Consider the following 18,252-nt stretch of genomic DNA (forward strand, 5'->3'; position numbering starts at 1 on the left):
TTGATTGAATACAAGTATATAAAGATATTTTATCTTTCTTGTGCCTTCTATTTTTTCTATTTTTTGAGGTTTATCAAGGAGGAGTGGTATCCTGACATCTTGGGCTGCATTGGTTAACTACCCTTCAAATACAAGATTCACTCAAGAGTATACTGTTTAGCTGTTATTGTATCCCCTTATTCATAACACTTGTTTCATGTTGACACACTTGTGAGCTCATGAAAGGGTGTTACTTTTAGCTTATCTGTGTGTTTGCTGTAAGTCTACATCAGTCTACATCTACAGGGACACATTTATCAGTGGCTTAGCCTTTTTTATGTTTATAACAGTATAAAGTTTATATTTCTTGTTTATTATTGAATGTATCAACTTCTTCTGTATAGAAATGTACTGGGTGCATGACTTCTAGGGTATGATATTCAGGAATACATACTGTACATGTTATAACCACATAACTTACCATCAGTGGACACATGCCTAGTGCACCAGTACACACACTTTGAGTGCGTGTACACAAGCTCATTTTATTTATTTATTCCAAGAAGACTTCCCTCTATGACCTTTTAGTAGCATAACTTAGAAATGTAGAAAAAACGCGGTACCACAGACTTGGGTTTAAAGTGAATTTATTTAGCCATAAAATAATAATGTTTCAACTGTATAATACAATCTGTGTCAAGGTGAGGGCCTTTAATTACAGGTGCAGTGAAATCCCCCTTCCCTAGAGCTGTGCAAAAAAAAAACATTTCCCATAGCTCCAGCGACACTACAATTTTATTACTGCGTTAATCTGCAGCTGTGGGGAATGTAAGACAGGCTATGTCTGTACTTTGCAAACAAAGAACAGATATTGTAGGACAAACCGACAGTTTTATCATCAAAATACATTAGATAAAGATGGTAAACACTCCCCAAAGTATTTGTCTACTCTAGAAATTTTTAAAGATTATTTCAAAATACTTATTCATGTCAGGTTGTTTACGGTGTTAAGCTAATTTTAATTTTCAGTGTTTCCCCCACCCGATTGGGAGATCCCACTGTTACCAGGTGTATGGTGCATGCTACCTGTTGGCTCACAAGAGGCTGAGGTATCCGGCGATGGTTGTGGGGACTGCAGGAAAGGCTTCAGGGGTATATACCCAACATTTACTCCATGGTACACAGAGCCTCCATCTGCCGTAAGCTCTAGATGTATGGAGGCGATCTCCTATGGTAGAAACGTTACCTCTCCCCCCAGTAAGATCACACACCAGGCATGAGGTATATTCAACTGGAACCAGCTTTATTCCTGTACACTTCACAACAACACGGCAGTTCTCTGCCTAACACAGTCTCTGTTCTGGTCTCCCAAACCCAGGATGGTCCCTTGACCTTCACTATGGGTCAAGGACCCCCCGCCATAGTCCTTGCTCTTTCCCAGCCCTCTAGCAGGACCAGGGGAATAGGTAATCACTCACTCTCCCCCTTAAGGTAGAGGACCAGACCCTGCCAGTGCTCAGCAGGCCAGTGTGATACCTTGTCTCTCTCACGGTAGAGACACACTGACAATTTGGGGTTGCACTTCCCTTAAGTACAGTTGAGGGAAGGTACTAGGTCTGAACCCAGGATTGGGCAGAACACAGACCTAGTCACTAAAAATGAACTCCCCTTTGAAAGTTCATGCAACTAATATTCATGCACTTACAATTTGTGAATGACTTGTACTGTAGTTTTCTTCCTATCCAGAATGTCAGAGATTAATTAAGACAGACTAGATCTCCAGTATCTACAGAGTATGCAATGGAAATAAAAGAAAAAAAGATCATGGCACAATAAATTTATTACAAAGACATAGTCAGAACAATATTGCATTTATAATCAAAAACAGCGTTTTTGGATTGCTTCCCGGCATGTGGAAGTAATCTCCCCGCTTCAGCAATAATCCTGCTCATATTCCAAACAATGCAGAGGCCACAGTTCCCTCCCGCTGTATGCCTGCTGTGTCCGTCACCTCCGATTTTGTTGAGGGGAGACAATGCACTTCTCCTACTCCCCTGTACCGTGCGCACGGTCAGGGGTGCTGGGGGAGATATTCAAACAGCAGTGCCTACTCACACTCGTACACGGGTGTCCACAGATCAACAGCCAATAGCCTCAGCAGAGGGGAATCGTCACCATACTGTACGTCACGTGTCAAAGGGAGCCGCGGTGGCTTGTAAGTCCAAATCGAACATGTTTCGCTACTGCTTCATCAGAGATATGGCTAGGGGTATTATGTTGTAAGTTTGAATACTGTTCCTGAAACCTACAACACATTACCCCTAGCCATATATCTGATGAAGCAGTAGTGAAACATGTTAAGCAATTGGCTGTTGATTCGTGGACACCTGTGTACGTGTGAGTAGGCATCGCTGTTTGAATATCTCCTCCCAGCACCCCTGACAGTGCGCACGGTACAGGATAGTAGGAGAGGTGCATTGTCTCCTCTCAACAAAATCGGAGGTGATGGATACAACAGGCATACAGTGGTAGGGGACGGTGGAATCTATATTGCTTGGAATGTGAGCAGGATTATTGCTGAAGCGGAGAGTCTACTTCCACACGCTGGGAAGCTATCCAAAATTGCTGTTTTTGATCATACTGTCTGTAAGTGTAATATTGTTCTGACTAAGTCTTTTGTAATAAATATATTGTGCCATGATCTTTTTCTCTTTAATTTTCATTGCATACTCTGTATATACTGGAGATCTAGCCTGTCTTAATTAACCTCTGACATTCAAGATAGGAAGAAAACTACAGTAGAAATCATACTCAGATTGTAAGTACATGAATATTAATTGCAAGAACTTTCAAAAGGGAGTTAATTTTTTAGTAACACTGTGTTATCTTCTTTGGTTTTTACCTGGACTATGTGTAACAAATATACTTGGGTCAGCGTGGCAGAAGACATTCTTTCTTTTCTGCTCAGATTTGGAGGGACGTGGAACTCTCTCCTGGACTCTGGCAGCTGGACTTGGGTATATCTATATTGGTCTCTTTACCTTCCACCATTAACACATTTAAGTTGTATTAACCCTGTATTTTCTAATATATATTAGTAGTAGTAGTTTAGTGATTAGCGCTACTTTATCCTTTTTTGTCCACAGACCTAGTCACACCTCCTCCCCTGTCACTCAAGGGACTGCCTGTCTGGGGTAAACCCCATGATTAGTACTGGCACTGCCTGCTCTTACCAGGACTTGCATGACAGTGAGGACAGAATGGTAGCCAGGAACCAGCCATGACTACATAATCTATTTAGAAAATCACAGTCTTTGGTTTCCTGTCACTGTCCTGTTACTAATGTCAGCTCCTGTATCCTTATCTAAATATTAAAAGGGCACTTTAACAGAGAAACATTACATAGAAGTCATGACTGATTAACTCATTTGTTTTAACTTTTAGGGTGATGGTAACTGGCTACCTCCTTTTGCTGATGATATTTGTACTCCTATATCATGTGGGAAACCTGAATATCCAGAACATGGGATAGTACTTGGCACAAGATACCACTTCAAAGATACCGTTCTGTATCAGTGTAATGCTGGGTATGAAATTCATGTAAGTAGATGTCTTGTATTTTCAAACTAACAATACCCATTGTAGACTTTTAAAGACTAAAATAGGCTACACATGTTTTATAAATAATTGTATTTTTATGTACTTTTTTTTTTCTCTATTACTCCAAGTGTCTCTGGTTGACAGTATATTACATTATTAACATGTCCTGGCCTAAAGTGATTTAACAGAGCATTGAGGATATGGGACTCAATTGTTTGGATGGAAATCATGAGTCAGCACATGCTCAGTCTAACAAATGTTTTTTGTAAATATGATGTCAGTTTGATTTTTTAATGGATTGACTGTGAGCATGAATACCTCTGTCATGTGTTTTAATCAATATGAGTCAGTTTATCTGTTTAATTTGTTTTTTTATTGTACGTTTTTCTCTATAGTAATGTACATTTCAAGCACAAATTTACTATATTTTAGAGAGGTTTTAGTTTTAGGCTTCTTCATCAGGTCAGTTATAGGACGTCTGTGGTTGGATATTGGCAGTTTTTCCACATTTGTACAGTATTTTAAAAAAATACACATAATAGGAAATAATTATAATGCAAAAACCAAGCCAGAGAAAATAAATGCACACAACAAGGGAATACAAATTAGATTAAATATAACAATTTGTAAAGTGGTAAATTGTCAGTCAGAAGTTTGTCTGGGCATCCATAAACTTAAATAAAGACTTTGAAAACTAAGGAAATAGGAATACCCGTCATAACGAGGCTCTATCTTCAGATATTCCAGGGTGGCTAATTTGAAAATTTCTATAGATTCCCACTGCCCCCTGGCAGACTCATCTCCAGTGTGACATAGACATGTGACTCTGGTAGACAGAGAAGCAGAGGAAATAGCAAAGGCTGTGAGAGTGGAGGGGTTAAGGAGAGAGAAGCCTTTAAAAGGGTCTGGAGCAGCATGTGGAGTCAGTCCTGGGTTGAGCCTCAGTGATCTCGGGATGGATTGGCAGAGACTCGGGGTCAGACCCTCCTGCACAGAGGCCCAGCGAAGCATTGAGGAGCAGAGAAAACTACTGAGATGAAAGGATAGCAGTCCCTGAGAGAGATGGAGAGAAAGAGAGCTGAGATGGTTCGTTGGAGTTTAGGATGCCCTTCCAATGGGGTTACACGTGTCATGAGTACCTTAAGAAGGGATCTTCTTTTATAGAAAATGGTACTGAAGGCTTTGCAAAGAACAGGGCTGCCACGGTTACACACACAGTTAAAAAGAGCTCCAACATTGTGGCGGCACCAACACATGGGCCCCTCATAACAAAGGGACGTGGGGACTTGGGAGAGACATTTGTACACGACTTGAGCAGTGTTTATAAAGACAGTAATAGTATGTACATGATCCTATGATGAAGGGTCATGGTTATGCCTGCATATCTGGGGTAATAAGAGGTTTATATAAATATGTTTGTTATTCATGGCCTGTCATGTCCTATTGTCTGACCATTAGGCTGCATGACTAGTGTTGCGATAACACTGTGATAACGAGGAGTACGACTTGGGCCCCCCTACTTAGCATATATAAGTTAGTCTAAGGGGAAACAAAGAGGGTTTACAGGTATAATTAATAAATACCTTAATAAAAATAGTCTTAATAGAAATACATTAAAATAGAGTGACAAATTAAGAACAAAATAAAACCTCATTCCCTGTCCTGTCAGACATTAGAATATTTCCAAAACAATTCAGACATTATTCACAATAGCTAGTCTAAAAAAGGCGGGAAAAGAAGGAAAAAATAAAAATGTATAGTGAAGTTACAAAGTTATATAGTTAATATAGTAGTGCAGAGAAACAGGATTTCGACATATACTCACAAAGTATTTACTTGTTAGTAGCATTTCACAATTTGCATTCCCGCGTTGTTTTTAGACAGGTATGTGTAGAAAACAAAAGGATTATATAATACAGTTTTATGTAAGTGATTCAGAAAAAGGAATAACACTCACAAAGCATAGCAAATTATAATTACATAATGTTCTATGGGTAGAACAGGTGGCGCCATAGTGAATCAGATGGTTTGGACGGTGTCATCTCATGCGGCTTTTTTGATCTTCCGCTGACATCACTAGAAGTTGTCCAACATGCGTTCCAAGCTGGTTGTTAGCGCACCAAGCCTCCTTCCTCAGTTGCTCCACCCAACCTGTTTCACAGATCTAAAGTTGTCCATTTTAGGGGTTCTAATTAGTGGAGTCTTCATTGGTGTATAACGGAAATACGCTCCATTCAATATTGAACATACTATAATAAACATATGAAGTACACCCAAGTAACCACATGAGGGAGTGCATTAATATGTATACACATCCAGCAAGTGTATATAACGTCTTAAACAATATACAGCTAATACATATAAATAATATAATAACATTTCGGTTTTTTATAACATATATTTAAAATAGATTTGTATAGAGAATAGAGAAGAATTAAAAAATATATATATTTTATAAAAATATAAAAATTATCAATATGTCAAGTTTTTTTGATAGAAAAAAGATATAAAAATATGTATATAAAGACATCCTGAAAAACTATTGAAACCAACAAATCTAATATATTATATTAATAATACATTTAAATATTTTAAATCACACACACACACACACACACACACACACACACACACACACACACACACACACACACACACACACACACACACACACACACACACACACACACACACACACACACACACACACACACACCACACACACACACACACATCAAATAATATTAATAATATTTGAGACAAGGAAGAGTTTGGCATTATCCTGTTTACATAACTGACTTAATTGTGAGGTTTTTAAGAAGCCGTTCTGGTGTTTAGTGATTAAGATAATATGTATTGCATGCCATATGGTTCATAAATGCTTCTCAGAAAATCTATTTAGTTTGCAAACTTTGGTACTGATTACACTTTGTCAGTCTTAGAAATCTGTCACACGTCATACATAAACGATGTATTGGATTTAACACACATGCTATTGTAAGAGTAGACATATGAAATAGTTGCTAAGTTACATCATGTACAGTGATATAAGTAACAGAAAGCCCTGTGTCTATAGTATATGATTGTAACCTATCATAAAAAAATTGGGCATATTCATTTTTTAAGTGAAATCTTTAAACACAATTAATGGAGACTCATGCATAATTATTTGGGAAAAACACAAAATGTAATGAAAAATTGTGCCGTTCCAAAGCTGACTGAAGGAAAAAATAATAGAGATATAGAAAAACAAAAAGAAAGTAACAAAGAAAGAGAGAAAATATAATAATCATATAATTTTGCCATGTATAATCAAAATACGTTTCCATGTCTTTCTGTTTTCCTTTAATAAGACTCTCTATTTCTATCAGGGTCCCAGTGAACGAATGTGTCAGGGTAACGAATTGTGGAGTGGATTGGAACCTCAGTGCATAAGTAAGACCATTTACACTATTATATGTTGTTATTAGAGAATAGAGATGGATGAGTTCAGAGAGTGGAGAATAAGGGATGGGCAGTACGGGATGATCAAAATCCAAAACATTCTAAACCAGGGAGCTCAGGATTTAGCAAACCTTACTCATGGGTTTTCAGTTTAATCTGGAGGACTAGTTAATATTTAGGATGTGAATCCCGAACAGGAACGAATCAAACCACAATTTGCATTTGGGTGTCTTCCTCCCACTCCTGACCGTCTGGGTACACGAGTTCCGAATTTGGAAAAAAAAAACATTCCCATTTTTTTATATTATATATAGAGCAGTATACAGTATGTGAGCAGTATCTTCCTCACCAGTGGGACATCATTTCTCACAGCCAGATCATTCCATAAATGATTTAAAAATCAAAATCCTGAATGGAATGTTCAAACGCACCCAAGAACGGAAAACATTTGAGCTCAGAATGATAAGACTCTTTGACACCAAAAAAAGTGGACTTAATGCAGACATGGGGTTTCTCAAACACTATCATAATTTGTTTTAATGGTCCTCCCTGCCATTGTGCCATCCTATACCTTCCCCCCCCCCCCAAGAATCCTCTTCCTCCTCTGTGCTGCTGTGGATGTACAGACCCCATCCCTAATTCTCACCTTCCTTATCTCTGTTTTAACACCCTTCCAGTGCCTCCCCCACCCCACCTCATATACATCTCTCTGTTCTTTATTCTTCCTTTTTTTTCTTTTCTTTTCCAATCCCTGTCTAAGCCATAGAAACCTTTGTATATCAGTATTGCTGACCTGAGGAAGGGAGGAGAACTCTCGAAAGCTTGTCCTATGACATAAATTGTTAGTCCAAATAAAAAAGGTATCACCTAATACTGAAGAACTCATTTATTCTGCACTATCGCAACTGGACTAACACGGCTATTTCCGTTATACATAAACTTTTTAAGGTTGTCTACCGTGATGATTCCATTTTACTTACAGTATGCTATTGAAGATAATATACCTGTTGAATAGTTTGAGGGTTTTTTGAGTCAATAAAAGGGACTTATGTTTTCTCTCCTAGAAAGTTATTTATTTTCTGTTTGTTGAGTAATAGTGCACTTTATGATTTCTAAGAGTTACATGCGTAATTAATGATACAGGGTACTTGCTCTTTTTAAAACTACACATTTATCTGTTTAGAGATTTCCTGTGAACCCCCAGAACCTGTGGAAAATGGATTCATTCAAGGTGTGCGCTATTTGTATGGAGATGAAGTTCATTACAGTTGTAGTTTTGGTTTTGAACTTCAGGGACCAAGCCGTAGAATCTGCCACGTAGACAAACAGTGGCGTCCATTCTCTCCAGCGTGTGTGAGTAAGTATTCCGTAACAGTATGTCCTGTAGTATAAGCAGACATTTCTGATTTTAACATGAAGAGGGACTCGTGTTACTGGATATAATAATTAAATTACATTTTCATACAGTATGTGATGGCATTTTGTAGACCAGCCAATAAAACAATTTTTATACCATAGACATTGAAATCAAAGATACTGTATATGGCCAGTTTTATTGAGAAGTGCCAACCCATGCTGGAAGACACCTAACGACTCATTCAAGTGAATGGGCCATAAAAGGAAATATTTACTAAGCTGTATTATTCCATAAGACACATTCCTGGCCATAAACACCAGCAGCCCATTATTTTGAATGGGCTGTAAGGAGCCACATTTAATGAGCTGTGCTAGTTGGTGTGTTATGGAGCTTTACTGCTTAGTAAATACTGTATGATCCATAATGTTTGTCATGTACTCAATAAACAAGAATGAATATTATTGAGTTGGCACCTTTTTTTAAAGAGTTTTTGATACCATGCATTACATAAATTATGAGGTTGCACGGCTCCTGCCTTTTCCATCTTTACATTAATGTGTTATTATAGTTTTTCTTCCATGCAACAATAAAGCACACATTTGGCACTGTAGTATACTTTTATTTACACCTATTTATATAAAGCAGATTAAACAACAAAATGCCGCAAAACAAGATGAAGAAATGTAGAAATACTGTAAGCAGTAACATCCCTCAACAAGCCAAAGCATTTGCCCTAAAATCTTTCCTTCTTCATTAAAGAAAGATGAAATAAAAATGATAAATACAGGCCGATGACGACTTTTTAAAAATTAAACAGGCACGGCCGCGCAGGGGGTTCGGGACGCCAACCCCGGCAGGCCACCTCCTGTTGGCGGGCCTGGTAAGCGGCCTTGCGAGACTCCTCTTTATCTTACACTCCCCCCTTCTCACAAACCTCCTCACTTTCTCACCCCTTCTGATTCTCTCCCCCTCACATCCTCTACCTTCCCCCGTGTATTTTTTTTTTCTCTGTCTCTCACTTTCCCTCCTCCCTCTCTTACACCCCTACCTATCCCCCCTGTCTTACAATCCCACCTCTTCCACTCCCTCTATTACATCCCCACCTCTCCCCTCCCTCTTATATCCCCACCTCTCCCCCTCCCTCTTTTACACCCCCTCTCATTCTGTTACTCCCCCTATGTATTTCGTTGCCCATCTATCACTAACCCTCTCCCCTTCCCTTATACTTCCACCTTTCCCATTCTTTCTCCATCCCACCTCCTCATGCCCCCACCTTTCCCACTCCTTCTGTGACACCCACACCCTCCCTTACATCCCCATTCTCCCTTACACCCCACCTCTCCCCATTGCCTGCCATCTCCACCACTCCCCTGCCATCCTCTCTTACACCCCTACCTCTCCCTCTCTTGCTCACTCCCCCCTCACTCACTCACTCACTCCCCCCTCTATTGTTCACTAACTCCACCTCCTCACTCCACTCCCTCACTCCTCCACCTCCCCCATCGCTCTCTTATACCCCATCTCTCCTATCCTCTTCCTCTTTTACTCAATACTCCCCTCCTCACTAAATCACAATTACTTCAATTTCCTACCTCTGAAATCCCACTTCCACTCTCAAATCTGACCCCTTCCTCACACTCAATCACCCTCCTCACACTCAATTTCCCTGCTCCCTTCATCACACTCAATTCTCCCTTCCCCACAATCAATCCCTCCTTCCCTTCACTCAATTTCCCCCTCCCCTCCTCACACTCAATTCCCCACTCCTCCCACTTAATTCCCCTCCTCATTCTCAATACCACCTCCCCAAACTCAATATCCCCATCCTCTACTCACTCAATACCCCCCTCCCCATGCTCAATACTGATCATCACACTTAATAACCCCCTCCCCTCCTTACACTCAATAACCTCCCCATCCCCACCTCACACTCAATCCCCCCTTCCCCACACTCAATTTCCCTTTGCCCTCCTCACACTCAATCTCCCCTTCCCCGCAGTCAATCCTCCATTCCCCTCACTCAATTTCCACCCTCCTTCCACTCAATCCCCCCTTCCCCTCACTCAATTTCCCCCTCCTCACACTCAATTCTCCTCCTTCAACTCAATACCCTCCTCCCCACACTCCATACCTGCTCACACTCAAAAAAACTCCTCACACTCAATACCCACTCTCCTCCTAACACTCAATAACCCACATCCCCTTTCCACACTCAATAACTCCACTTCTCTTCCCACCCCACACAAAAATAACCCCCTCTTCTCACACTCAAGGGGATGTGGGTTATTGAGTGTTAGGAGGAGAGTGGGTATTGAGTGTGAGGAGGGGAAGCTGCGACTTGAGATCCCGAGACTTCCCCCGGCAAAGAGAACCTAGTCTGACTACCATTGTATTTAGGATATCCTTATGACGATCTTAAGCATTGATTAATTCCCTTACTGTATTAGCCTCTACCACCTCTACAAACCCACCACCATTTATGCAAAAAAGAACTTTTTCCATTTGCTGTACATTTTCCCAGAGCCTACCACCCTCAAGCTTCTTTTTCTCGCAGTTCTCATCTCCTGAAATCTGCTAAACTTTAGTACTTAGTTCTTCACTGAAGTCTCCCAAATCTGGGGTAAAATTTGTGCACCAAAAGCACAATACAGAACACGCAAAATGAATCCCATTAAGAGGCATTGAAGTTGTTTCCTTTGATAAATGTGATCCAATTTTTTTCCCTGGTTTGACCCTTGTTATGCAGCCAGGAGACTTTAGCAAATAACTCCCTCAGTGTTGTATTTTGTATATTAGATACATTTAAAACTTTTTATAAATCCATTTAGCAAAGTTATTTCTGTCTCCCCTTGTTGTTCTTAGGTGTAACTTGTGAGCCTCACCCATCTATAGAAAATGCTGTCTCCATTTCAAGTGGAAATACATACAAAAATAATGTAACTTATACATGCAATTTTGGCTATCACTTTGTTGGGTCACAGAACATAACATGTCTTGTCAATGGAACATGGAGTAAACCTTTGCCACTGTGTACAGGTAATTATTGCTGATATTTTGTTGTTTTTTTGACTATCGAACACCAGCTGTAACGTTAGCAGCACTAGACTATGATTATAGTTGGTTGTGATAAAACAAACAAGAGAAAAACAGTTAATAGTATAATGGGGTTAATATTTTGTTTTAACTTGTTTAATTCATAAAATTTTGTATATCTAAACAAATGAATTGTGTTAAATCCCAGGAAAACAAACATAGCTGTTTGTTTAACCCAAACATGCACATAAAAGAAAGAAAACATGTTTTTGCAATTACTCCCTTAATTTAAAGTAATATAATGAAAAGAGACCAAGTCATCCCTGTATAACAATGGTTCTTATAAAGCAAAAGTGTTTGTTAGATTCCCAGTTAAGTGTTTTCTGAGATGTTAAATCATGGTTTTGTGACCTGTAAATCTTATTTTTTTTTCAACTCTAGTCTATGTTTAGCCTGTCACCGTATTTGATAACAAACAGAAAAAGCCAGACAACCTGCCTCTAAACTCAGATCAATATCTTTCAAACAATTGAGCTCATCTTTGTACTGTAAGCAGTAAATGAATATAGAAAATAATGAGACAGAGAGAGACAGCGAGAGACAGGGAAACATGCTTGTGCTGAAAAAGGAGCACACTTGAGGTATCTTGGAGATGTGCTATTGGCTATGCAAAGTATATTTAAATGACTCCCATACCACACTTCCTAAAAGGATTTCCATACCAACTATATAGAGTTGATAAATACCGACCTAATGACTAGAATGGTGTCAGACCCAACAAGACTAGAACCCACAACCAAGGTTTTATTAGACCACAGCTCTAACAGTGTGAGCAAAACCAGCTGATGGCTAATATCACTCTCACATCATAATTTTGAGTTGCTCACTACTTACTCATGTAGCTAATCTCGCAATTATCATATATCTCAGTAAAGATACTTTTGATATCTCATGTGTATCTCAGGGGTGCTCCACAGGGAACATTAAACTGTCAACCAGTAAGGGGAAGTGGTCTGATTTAAAGTCAGGGGGGGAGTGGAAGCTACTACAGGTATGAGCACAAATTTTGGTGCTACATGATGGATATGTGCAAAGCTGGCAATGGTGTAACAAAACAGGGGGACAAATATTCACTGTGCCATTTGCCAGAGTGCCAGACACATACTGAATTGAAATTCTCAGTTAAAAAATAAATACAACTCTACAACCTGCAAGAAGTTATTCTACTTGCTTCCCACAGCGCACAAAGTGTTATTGGGTTGACAAGTCCACCCTAGGAATGGGGTATGGTGTACGACCCAACAGGGTCAGAAGTTGAACCCACACAAACTCTATTATTAAGGTCAACAGCTCTAGCATTGTGAGCTAAACCAGCTGATGGCTATCACCACTGTCACAGTATACAAAGTTTTGAGCTTTACTTCTCATCGAGTGCTCATACCTATACAAAGCATTATACCCTCTTCTGGGATAGAGAATCATATCTTATAAGCCAGGGGTGGTCAACCCTTGACCACATGCAGCCCTTCAGTGCTTCCTGTGTGGCCCCTGAAGAAAGAGGGCAAAAAAGTGATCGCGGCAGACCATATAGACATGGGAGAGAAGCAAGAGCACCCCCTAACCAGCTCCTCCCTGAGCTCCTATCTACCAGCAACCCCTGGTGCGCTCACAAGCAGCACAGAGTACAGTGAGTATACACCCTGACTGCTGGGAACTCCACATGGTGATGGCTGTGGAGACTGGAGAGCAAAATATGGGCTATCACACTACTACCCCCTTTTACTCCCCTGCCTTCCCTTTCCTTTCTGTTACGCCCTTATATACCTGTCACTCAAACTGCCCTTATCGCCCTCTTGTCCACAACTGCCCTCCTGTCATCCCCTTTCTCTCCTGTCACCCCCTTGTACCAAGTGCACCCCCATCACTCCAACTACCCCTGCTGTCCAACTGCTCCTCTCTCACTTCAAATGCTCCCCTCTCACTTAAACTGCCCCCTGTCACTCCAACTGCCCCTGTCACTCCAACTACCTCCCCTTGTCATCCAACTGTCACCCCTGTTACTCCAACTGCCACCCCCTGTCACTCCAACTTCTCCTGTCACTCCAACTACCTCCCCTTGTCACTCCAACTGTCCTCCCTGTTACTCCAACTGCCTCCTCCTGTCACTACAACTGCCTCTCCCCATCACTTCGACTTCCCCCTTGTCCCTCACTGCCCCCCTCCCCATGTGTCATCCCACCCTCCCCATGTGTCACCCCTCCCTGTGTGTCACCCTCTCTTCCCCCCTCCCCATGTGTCACCAACTCTTCCCTCACTCCCCATGTGTCATCCTTTCTTCCCTCCCTCTGCATGTGTCATGCTCTCTTCCCCCTCCCCATGTGTTACACCTATTCCCCCTTCCTCATGTGTCACCCCCTCCTCCCCCCTCCCCATGTTTCACCCACTCTTCCCCCCTCCCCATGTGTCACCCTCTTTCCGCCCACACCATGTATCACCCCCTCTTCCTCCCCTCGTGTCACCCTCTCTTCCCACCCTCCCCATGTGTCAACCACTCTCCTTCCCCTCTAACTTGTATTCTGTGACAGGTTTTACCCTGGGTCAATATATAGTGCTGTTGGCTACATACTCTGTGTCAATGTATAGTGCCATCGGTTATACTCCGCACTATACACTGACACAGAGCATAACCTGACAGCACTACACACTGACACAAAACATAACCTGATTGCACTATACACTGACATTGTCAGGTTATGCTCGGTGTCGGTGTATACAGGTATTAATTAGAATTTTTTTGTGACCCTTTGACAATGACATTGGTAAATTCTGGCTCCAACTCCAGTCAGGTTGACCACCCCAGTAATAAGCAGTATTCTGACATGAGAGAACTTCTGGCATGTTAAGACACCTTACAGTCCATTTATTTGAATAGGCTGTAATGTTTTCCAGCACTGAACGCTATGGCAGAACACTGCTTCGTAAATATAACTCACTATCTTAATACTTTATAAGATTAGAAGTACTAACTCATCACAAGCTTACTTTGTTATATTACTTTCGCTCTGCATCTGTTTTGCATGTGTGTCAGAAAACCTGTGTTTTATTTAATCTCACCTGGCCTCAGTAACACATAGCCCTCAGTACATATTATCACTTGTGCTTGAAGTCCAAGATATCCCATGGAGGTAAGTTATCAGCTTGTTTAGCTCACACTGTTAGAGATGTGGCCTAGAAAAGCTGTGGTTGTGGGTTCTAGTTCTGTTGGGTTTGACCCCATCCCAGTCATTAGGTTGGTGCTTTAGGATTATCAACTCTATACTGTATAGTTGGTATTAAAATTATTTTAGGAAGTGCGGGATTGGACTCACTGAAATGTACTTTCCATACCCATCACCATATCTCCCAGCTAGGTGTGGTCCCTTTTCAGCACAGGCATGTCTCCCTAATTTATTGGGAGGGAGGTTTGAGGTGATATATACAAATGCAGACACAACTAAATAGAACATTAAAAGTCTCAGTATCTCATATCACTTAACTGATATTACCATTTGTTTTACTGTTTCATTCGCAAATGCGTTTATGTAAATAGTGAGCAACAGTGTTATTCTGAAGCAGGGTCACCCGCTGTGTTAATCCTGATGGGCCATTCCCCCCTGGCAAACACTGTGCCATGAACGCTCAACTTTTGGTCCGCCAGCACATGTCCTGCAGCTTCTGCTAGATAGAAGATGCTATATCTGTTCCTCCTATGGTTAATTAAAGGATAGCATTTATATCCAGTTAAATCTGATGCTACATCTGTATATATTCAGTCAAATGTAAACATCACAAGAACAGAGTTTTTTCTTTTCTAAGTCATAAAACTGTCAACTCAGTGGCTGATTGAACACAGGGGCGGGCTTATGTTGTTCTAAATGAAGGGGAGTTAGAATACAAACCCTACTTTTTCATTACACGGTACTAACACGGTACTGATACCTCTACATGTATGTATGTATATATATATATATATATATATATATATATATATATACTGTATATATATAATTTTTATATATTTTTTTTAAACAAACTTTAATAAGTAATGCTTTGGGCTCTGAATGAACTGTTTGCACACTTTGAGTGTATTTACACTTTCGGATTCATTTTGCTACTGTACAACAGATTTTTGTGAGTTGTTTTTCTTTAATAAACAGGAACCATTAGACTGCAAATTTCATATTTCATATTTCTTTTGTGGTGGCAGTGGATAGATATAGACTGCAATAGAGTAAGGGGTATATATTAACTCATTTGAAGTACTTTGCAGAGGCGAAAAGTGAGTTAGCTAGTTTAGCTGTGTGTATTAATCCTGGTTTCATATATAAGTCACGTGCTCACACGTGTGCTGTTCGTAATAGATGATATATTGGGTCAGATTGAGGGAGATATTGTTCATTTGAGGGACCTTTGCGGAAGGTGAAAAGTGGGTCAGCTTGATAGCTATTTATTAACCCTTGTCCCATATGCAGGTCACATGCTCACAAGTGTGTCGTGTGTGACAATCATATTTTCTTCTTTCTGCACTAAGGCCAGCAATATCCCATTCATATTTTCAAGCTAGTCGTCCAGTACTGTTTCACTGGAGAGCCTGGAAGTTGTAGGAAGCCAGATTCAGATTTATATAAAAGCTGGTGTTTAACTTTTTGGCATTTGTAGCAGGCATACCCCGCATTAACGTACGCAATGGGACCGGAGCATGTATGTAAAGCGAAAATGTACTTAAAGTGAAGCACTGCCTTTTCCCACTTATCGATGCATGTACTGTACTGCAATCGTCATATACGTGCATAACTGATGTAAATAACGCATTTGTAACAGGCTCTATAGTCTCCCTGCTTGCGCACAGCTTCGGTACAGGTAGGGAGCCGGTATTGCTGTTCAGGACGTGATGACAGGTGCATGCGTGAGCTGCCATTTGCCTATTGGGCGATATGTACTTACTCGCGAGTGTACTTAAAGTGAGTGTCCTTAAAGCGGGGTATGCCTGTACTCAGCATTCAGGCCTTCTTCCTGAACGCTGTCAAGCTCAGGGACATGTCAAGCCTCCGGAGAATGAGCGCCATTCTTTTTCGGTATCTGGGGGTTGAGGCTTTACTTGCCATGCTAGCCTCAACTGCATGTTTGGTAACAACCTTTCTCACTTTAGCTGGGTATATTGTTCAAGCTTTCATAGCAAATCATGCCCAAAAATCTATCAATTCACCCCATCCAAAATGTAAATGTATACTGACTTAAAAAGCAATTTTTCCCTTAATCACTTGTTTATCTTATCCTTACTTTGTTTACGTCTCTAAAATGATGACAGTTACCGGAATGAAAGATTTATGTGAAACTGGTTGCCATGTTGTTCTATCCCAGAAAGCAGGGATTTTCTTAGAGAGTCCAGGAAAGAACTGCAAGGAATGTCATTTAAAAAAAGATAGAAAAGATTGGGTTCTACATTCAAATTGTCATAAACCTTGAATTAAGAAATGACGCAAACACTGTTCTAATACTGTATATACGTACTCCTCTCTCTTGCTTTCTCAGCATTATTTTATTTCATAGGTAACAACTACACTAGTATTAAAATGTGTATGTTTCTGATATAAATAAACAACATATTGTTTAAATAATGTATTTTTGCGGTGGGAAAAATAGCACCTGAATAAGAAACTTGCCAAAGATCGCTGAGTCGAATGAATTGAAATGAATTCATTTTGTGGAATGCAGAAAGCGGCATTAGACTTTTTTTTAATGAAGTATAGACATTTCTGATAGATAATTGTACATTTCATCCCTGACACACACAACTATGTGCTTTGAAAATGTATTTTATGATCCCAATACGTTGGTTTGCTGGTTCACTACAAACCCAACAAATCTGAAATTTGACAAACATAATAAATCCCCAGCTCAAGTTATATCTTTGGAATACCTCTAGACTGAACAGATTCAACTTTTTTTTTTTTTTTAGAGACAAGATGTGAAGCCCCCGATCAATTGGAAAATGGACGCGTTGAATATAAAAATCTCACTGTTGGCAGCCTAGTGGAATACCAGTGCCATAATGGATACCATCTGGATGGTGAACCACTTGCAGAATGCACAACAATTGGAAACTGGAGCCACTTGGTACCTGTTTGCAAACGTGTGTGTTTACCTTATGCAGTCCTTTCCTTATGATTTTGGAGTGATGCTATTTGTATTACAATATTTACACTTAGATGACCCTGACATTGCATGGAAAAGGTTCTCTTTGCACTAGAGAAATGCAAAAACTTTTGAATGAGGTTGCAAACAATGCAACTGAGGGCTACAAAGGGGTTAATATGTCCTAACACTATATAACATAACTCCAGTTGCCACCTAAGAGGCTAGTAAAGCCTACACCTTCCAACATGCCCCCCAGGGGTACTAACCACACGACCTGAGGCACCTATCCCCAAAACCCACCCACCCTACCTGCACCCCACCCCAACAAACCTGATGGCAAATAGCACTATTAGCCAAATATGGCAGAGGTTTTGGGCCAATATGAGCACATACCATACAAAACATAAAATGATAAAATTATATATATCATTATAAACTAACATTACTATATACAATATGTGTAATATATACACATTACAAAACATATCAACTGTTACATGAACTCATTGAATATTAGTGGGGCTACTTAGGCCCTCTCAAGCAAAGCCTAGGAGGCCTCATTGGTACTCAAAAGAAGGCTGAAATAAAGATCACTATCCCATCCATTTTGAACGCAATCAGAGTTGAGTCACGGAAAAGCATATAAAAAGCATATAAAAACT

At 40.2% G+C, this 18,252-nt stretch overlaps 1 protein-coding gene across 3 annotated transcripts in view; it reads left to right on the forward strand.

Moving 5' to 3' along the window:
- SVEP1 (sushi, von Willebrand factor type A, EGF and pentraxin domain containing 1) overlaps positions 1–18,252 on the forward strand; it is a 306,365-nt gene that overhangs the window by 247,422 nt on the left and 40,691 nt on the right. For 2 of the 3 annotated variants that reach the window (XM_075595238.1, XM_075595229.1), the window contains exons 40-44: positions 3,424–3,579; positions 6,951–7,014; positions 8,207–8,380; positions 11,243–11,416; positions 17,412–17,585. In XM_075595238.1, the coding sequence (XP_075451353.1) occupies positions 3,424–3,579; positions 6,951–7,014; positions 8,207–8,380; positions 11,243–11,416; positions 17,412–17,585 (742 nt within the window). Of the gene's footprint in view, positions 1–3,423; positions 3,580–6,950; positions 7,015–8,206; positions 8,381–11,242; positions 11,417–17,411; positions 17,586–18,252 lie in introns of those variants that run through there. The other variant, XM_075595245.1, reaches the window with a different exon arrangement.

This window comes from Ascaphus truei, chromosome 1 (assembly GCF_040206685.1).
Source record: "Ascaphus truei isolate aAscTru1 chromosome 1, aAscTru1.hap1, whole genome shotgun sequence".
Lineage (NCBI taxonomy): Eukaryota > Metazoa > Chordata > Amphibia > Anura > Ascaphidae > Ascaphus > Ascaphus truei.